At 51.3% G+C, this 4,546-nt stretch overlaps 2 protein-coding genes across 2 annotated transcripts in view; one reads left to right on the top strand and one right to left on the bottom strand.

The window, feature by feature from the left end:
* Positions 1–268, bottom strand: part of OPA3 (outer mitochondrial membrane lipid metabolism regulator OPA3) — a 9,158-nt gene extending 8,890 nt beyond the window's left edge. The window contains exon 1 of the mRNA XM_015885550.2: positions 77–268. Within this exon, the coding sequence (XP_015741036.1) occupies positions 77–218 (142 nt within the window). The 5' untranslated portion in view covers positions 219–268. The remainder of the gene's footprint in view (positions 1–76) is intronic.
* Positions 269–2,873: 2,605 nt separating this feature from the next.
* The window catches only part of LOC107325041 (probable ATP-dependent RNA helicase DHX34), a 6,833-nt gene continuing 5,160 nt past the window's right edge, over positions 2,874–4,546 (top strand). The window contains exon 1 of the mRNA XM_015885523.2: positions 2,874–3,683. Within this exon, the coding sequence (XP_015741009.2) occupies positions 3,009–3,683 (675 nt within the window). The 5' untranslated portion in view covers positions 2,874–3,008. The remainder of the gene's footprint in view (positions 3,684–4,546) is intronic.

Here is a 4,546-nt window from a genome sequence, read left to right as displayed (position 1 = left end):
CCCATTGGCCAACCCCTCCCTTCCTCTCCTTCCCATTGGCCTCCATTTCTCCTCCTTCCCCCCCATTATATCTCACGTTGTGCCGGTGGGAGGCAGATATAGGTCCTGAAGAAGGGGCTGGCTCTGGCTCCGGCCTTGATCCGAGCAGCCAATGGGCGGCTGAGCTGACGGGCACCCAGGGTCAGGAGCTTGGCGATAGGGAAAGCACCGGCCACCATCGTCCGAACGCACCGTGATGACGTCAAATAGCTGCGACGGCCAAAATGGCCGCTTGGACACGCCCCTAGAGAGGCTCAGCCAATAGGAAGCCGTTCCGCTGCGCGTGGCCACGCCCACAAAGGGTTAAGCCACGCCCCTCACTCCAAGCCACGCCCCCTTTCCTAAGACACGCCCCCAGGAACGGCTGAGCCAATAGGAAGCCGCTCCGCTGCGAGTAGCCACGCCCACATGGGTTATGCCACGCCCCCTTTTCTCTTAGCCATGCCATTCCCTTAAGCCACGCCCCCGGAACGGCTCAGCCAATAGGAAGCCGCTCCGCTGTGCGTAGCCACGCCCACAATAATAGACCACGCCCCCTTCCCTCTAAGCCACGCCCCCTTCTGTGTATTAACTCGCCTGTCGCTTGGCCACGCCCCTATAAGGGCTCAGCCAATAGGAAGCCGCTCCGCTGTGCGTAGCCACGCCCACAAGTATCAAGCCACGCCTCCCTCCTTAAGCCACGCCCCTTCTATGTCCCGATTGGTCGGTCTCTTGGCCACGCCTCCTTTTCTACGTCACTCCCCGAGCTACTTCCGGTCCGCTCGTCGGGAGCCCGGAAGCGGAAGTAGAAGCTGCAAACAGGAAGCGGAAGTGGAGCCGTGGAGGAGCCGGGGAGGCCGGGAGTGAAGGTGTGTGGGATCTATGGGGTCCATTAGGGTCTATTGGGGTCTATTGGGGTCTATTGGGATCTATTGGGGTCTATTGGGGTCTATTGGGATCTATTGGGGTCTATTGGGATCTATTGGGATCTATTGGGGTCTATTGGGGTCTATGGGGATCTATTGGGATCTATTGGGGTCATTGGGGTCTATTAGGGTCTATTGGGGTCATTAGGGTCTATTAGGGTCATCATTGGGGTCTATTAGGGTCTATTGGGGTCTATTGGGGTCTATTGGGATCCATAGGGGGTTATTGGGATCCATAGGGGGCTATTGGGATCCATTGGGTTCTATTGGGTTCCATTGGGTTCCATTGGGTTCCATTGGGTTCTATTGGGTTCCATTGGGATCCATTGGGTTCCATTGGGTTCCATTGGGGTCTATTGGGGTCTATTGGGGTCTATTGAGATCCATTGGGGTCTCTTGGGGTCTATTGGGATCTATTGGGGTCTATTGGGGTCTATTGGGGTCTATGGGGTCTATTGGGGTCTATTGGGGTCTATTGGGATCCATTGGGGTCTATTGGGGTCTATTGGGGTCTATTGGGGTCTATTGGGATCTATGGGGATCTATAGGGATCCATTGGGGTCTGTTGGGGTCTATTGGGATCTATTGGGGTCTATTGGGGTCTATTGGGATCTATTGGGATCTATTGGGGTCTTTTGGGATCTATTGGGGTCTATTGGGATCTATTGGGGTCTATTGGGGTTTATTGGGGTCTATTGGGATCTATTGGGGTCTATTGGGGTCTATTGGGATCTATGGGACTGGGATCTATTGGGATCTATTGGGGTCTATTGGTGTCTATTGGGGTCTATTGGGGTCTATTGGGATCTATTGGGGTCTATTGGGGTCTATTGGGATCTATTGGGGTCTATTGGGATCCATTGGGATCTATTGGGGTCTATTGGGGTCTATGGGGATCTATTGGGATCCATTGGGGTCTATTGGGATCCATTGGGGTCCATTGGGGTCCATTGGGGCCATTGGGGTCCATTGGGATCTATTGGGGTCTATTGGGGTCTATTGGGATCTATTGGGGTCTATTGGGGATCTATTGGGGTCTATTGGGATCTATTGGGGTCTATTGGGATCCGTTGGGGTCTATTGGGATCTATTGGGGTCTGTTGGGATCTATTGGGATCTATTGGGATCTATTGGGGGTCTATTGAGATCTATTGGGGTCTATTGGGATCTATTGGGGTCTATTGAGGTCTATTGGGATCTATTGGGGTCTATTGAGATCTATTGGGGTGGGTCTATTGGGATCTATTGGGGTCAATGGGGCTCTATGGGGCTGGGGTCAATGGGGCTCTATGGGGCTGGGGTCAATGGGGCTCTATGGGGATCTATTGGAATCTATTGGGGTCTATTTGGATCTATTGGGATCTATGGGGCTGGGATCTCTTGGGATCTATTGGGATCTATGGGGATGGGATCTATTGGGATCTATGGGGCTGGGATCTATTGGAATCTATGGGGCTGGGATCTATGGCTCCTACCTGAATCCCATCCCTCATCTCTGTGCTTACCCAACTCAGCCCCATAAGTGCCCTCAGCCCCATAAGTGCCCTCTGTGCCCCACAGCGCCATGAGCTCATCCTGGGACTGGGGCTCCCCCCGTGTCCGTCGCCGCGTTGAGGTTCAGCTCTTTGGCCCCACTGGGATCTTCCCATTGAACCCCGACGAGACCCACAACTTCTGGGGCTTCTTCGACCGCCTGCGACGCTTCCAAAGCCTGAAAAAACCCCATAAAATACCCCAAAAACCCCATGAAATACCCCAAAAACCCCATAAAACCCCATAAAAACCCCATAAAAACCCCATAAACCCCATAAAACCCCATAAAAACCCCATAAAAACCCCATAAATACCCCCAAAACCCCATAAAACCCCCAAAATCCCATAAATACCCCAAAAACCCCATAAAAACCCCATAAACCCCATAAAAACCCCATAAACCCCATAAACCCCATAAAAACCCCATAAACCCCATAAAAACCCCATAAAGACACCTCAGAAAGCAGCAGCAAAACCCCATTGACCCCATTGGGGATCCCGGCCCTATATGATCCCATATATCGTATTAATATGGCAATAGTGGAGCCTGAAACCCTACAGGGGGATCCTATACATGGTGATCCCATACAGAGCACCAATAGGGCCCAATCCCAACCCCAAACCCCATATAGTGACCAGTCTATACCCTATGGCGACCAATCCAAACCCCATAAGACCCAAGCCCTATATGATGATCAATCTAGACCCTATAACCCCCAAACCCCATATAGTGACCAATCTAAACCCCATAGGCCCCAAACCCTACAAGATGACCCCATACAAACCCAATATGGCGACATATCTAGACCCTATAAGCCCCAAACCCCATATAGGGACCCATATATCCCCCATAACCTATATGATGACCTATATATCCCCTATAAGCACCATATAGAGCTCCATAGCGCCCTCCTCCACTATATAACCTTCACCCAACAACGAAGCTTCAATAAGTTGACCCAAATCCACCGCGACCGCTCCAACCTCCCCATAGCGCCCTATAGGGCGGCCATCTTGGATGCTTTGGATCAGAACCGAGTGGTTCTGGTATCGGGGGATCCGGGATGTGGGAAATCTACCCAAGTTCCTCAATTCCTATTGGAGGGTGGTTACAAACACGTGGCCTGCACCCAACCACGGCGCATCGCCTGCATCGCGTTGGCCAATCGTGTGGCCTATGAGAGTCTGCAGCAATATGGACAGCAGGTAGGTTCAGCACCATGGACAGCGACTCTGTTCAGCACCATGGACAGCGGTTAGGTTCAGCACCATGGACAGCGGCTGGGTTCAGCACCATGGACAGCAGCTCTGTTCAGCACCATGGACAGCGGCTTGGGTTGGGGTTGACCCATTTTTGGCTTGTTCTTGACCCATTTTGACCCATTTTCAGCCCATTTTTGACCCATTTTCAGCCCATTTTTCACCCACTTTCCATTGTAGACCCATTGTAGTCCCACACTGACCCATTCTTGTCCCATTTCTGACCCATTTTCAGCCCATTTCTGACCCATTTCTTACCCATTTTCCATTGGTGACCCTTTATAGTCCCATACCGACCCATTCTTGCCCCATTTCTGACCCATTTTCAGCCCATTTCTGACCCGTCTTCCATTGGTGACCCATTATAAACCAATACTGACCCGTTCTTGTCCCATTTCTGACCCATTTCCATCCCAATTTTCACCCATTTTCAAGCCATTTTCACCCATTTCTGACCCGTCTTCTATCGGTGATCCATTATAGTCCCATACTGACCCATTCTTGTCCCATTTCTGACCCATTTTCAGCCCATTTCTGACCCATTTCTTACCCGTCTTCCATTGGTGACCCATTATAGTCCCATACCGACCCATTCTTGTCCCATTTCTGACCCATTTCTGTCCCATTTCTGACCCATTTTCAAGCCATTTTCACCCATTTCTGACCCGTCTTCCATTGGTGACCCTTTATAGTCCCATACCGACCCATTCTTGTCCCATTTCTGACCCATTTTCAGCCCATTTCTGACCTGTCTTCCATTGGTGACCCATTATAGACCAATACTGACCTGTTCTTGACCCATTTTTAGC

Source organism: Coturnix japonica, chromosome 27, assembly GCF_001577835.2.
Source record: "Coturnix japonica isolate 7356 chromosome 27, Coturnix japonica 2.1, whole genome shotgun sequence".
In the NCBI taxonomy this organism is placed as follows: Eukaryota; Metazoa; Chordata; class Aves; order Galliformes; family Phasianidae; genus Coturnix; species Coturnix japonica.
The sequence above is the reverse complement of the archived record's forward strand: the minus strand, read 5'-3'. Positions and strand labels throughout refer to the sequence as shown.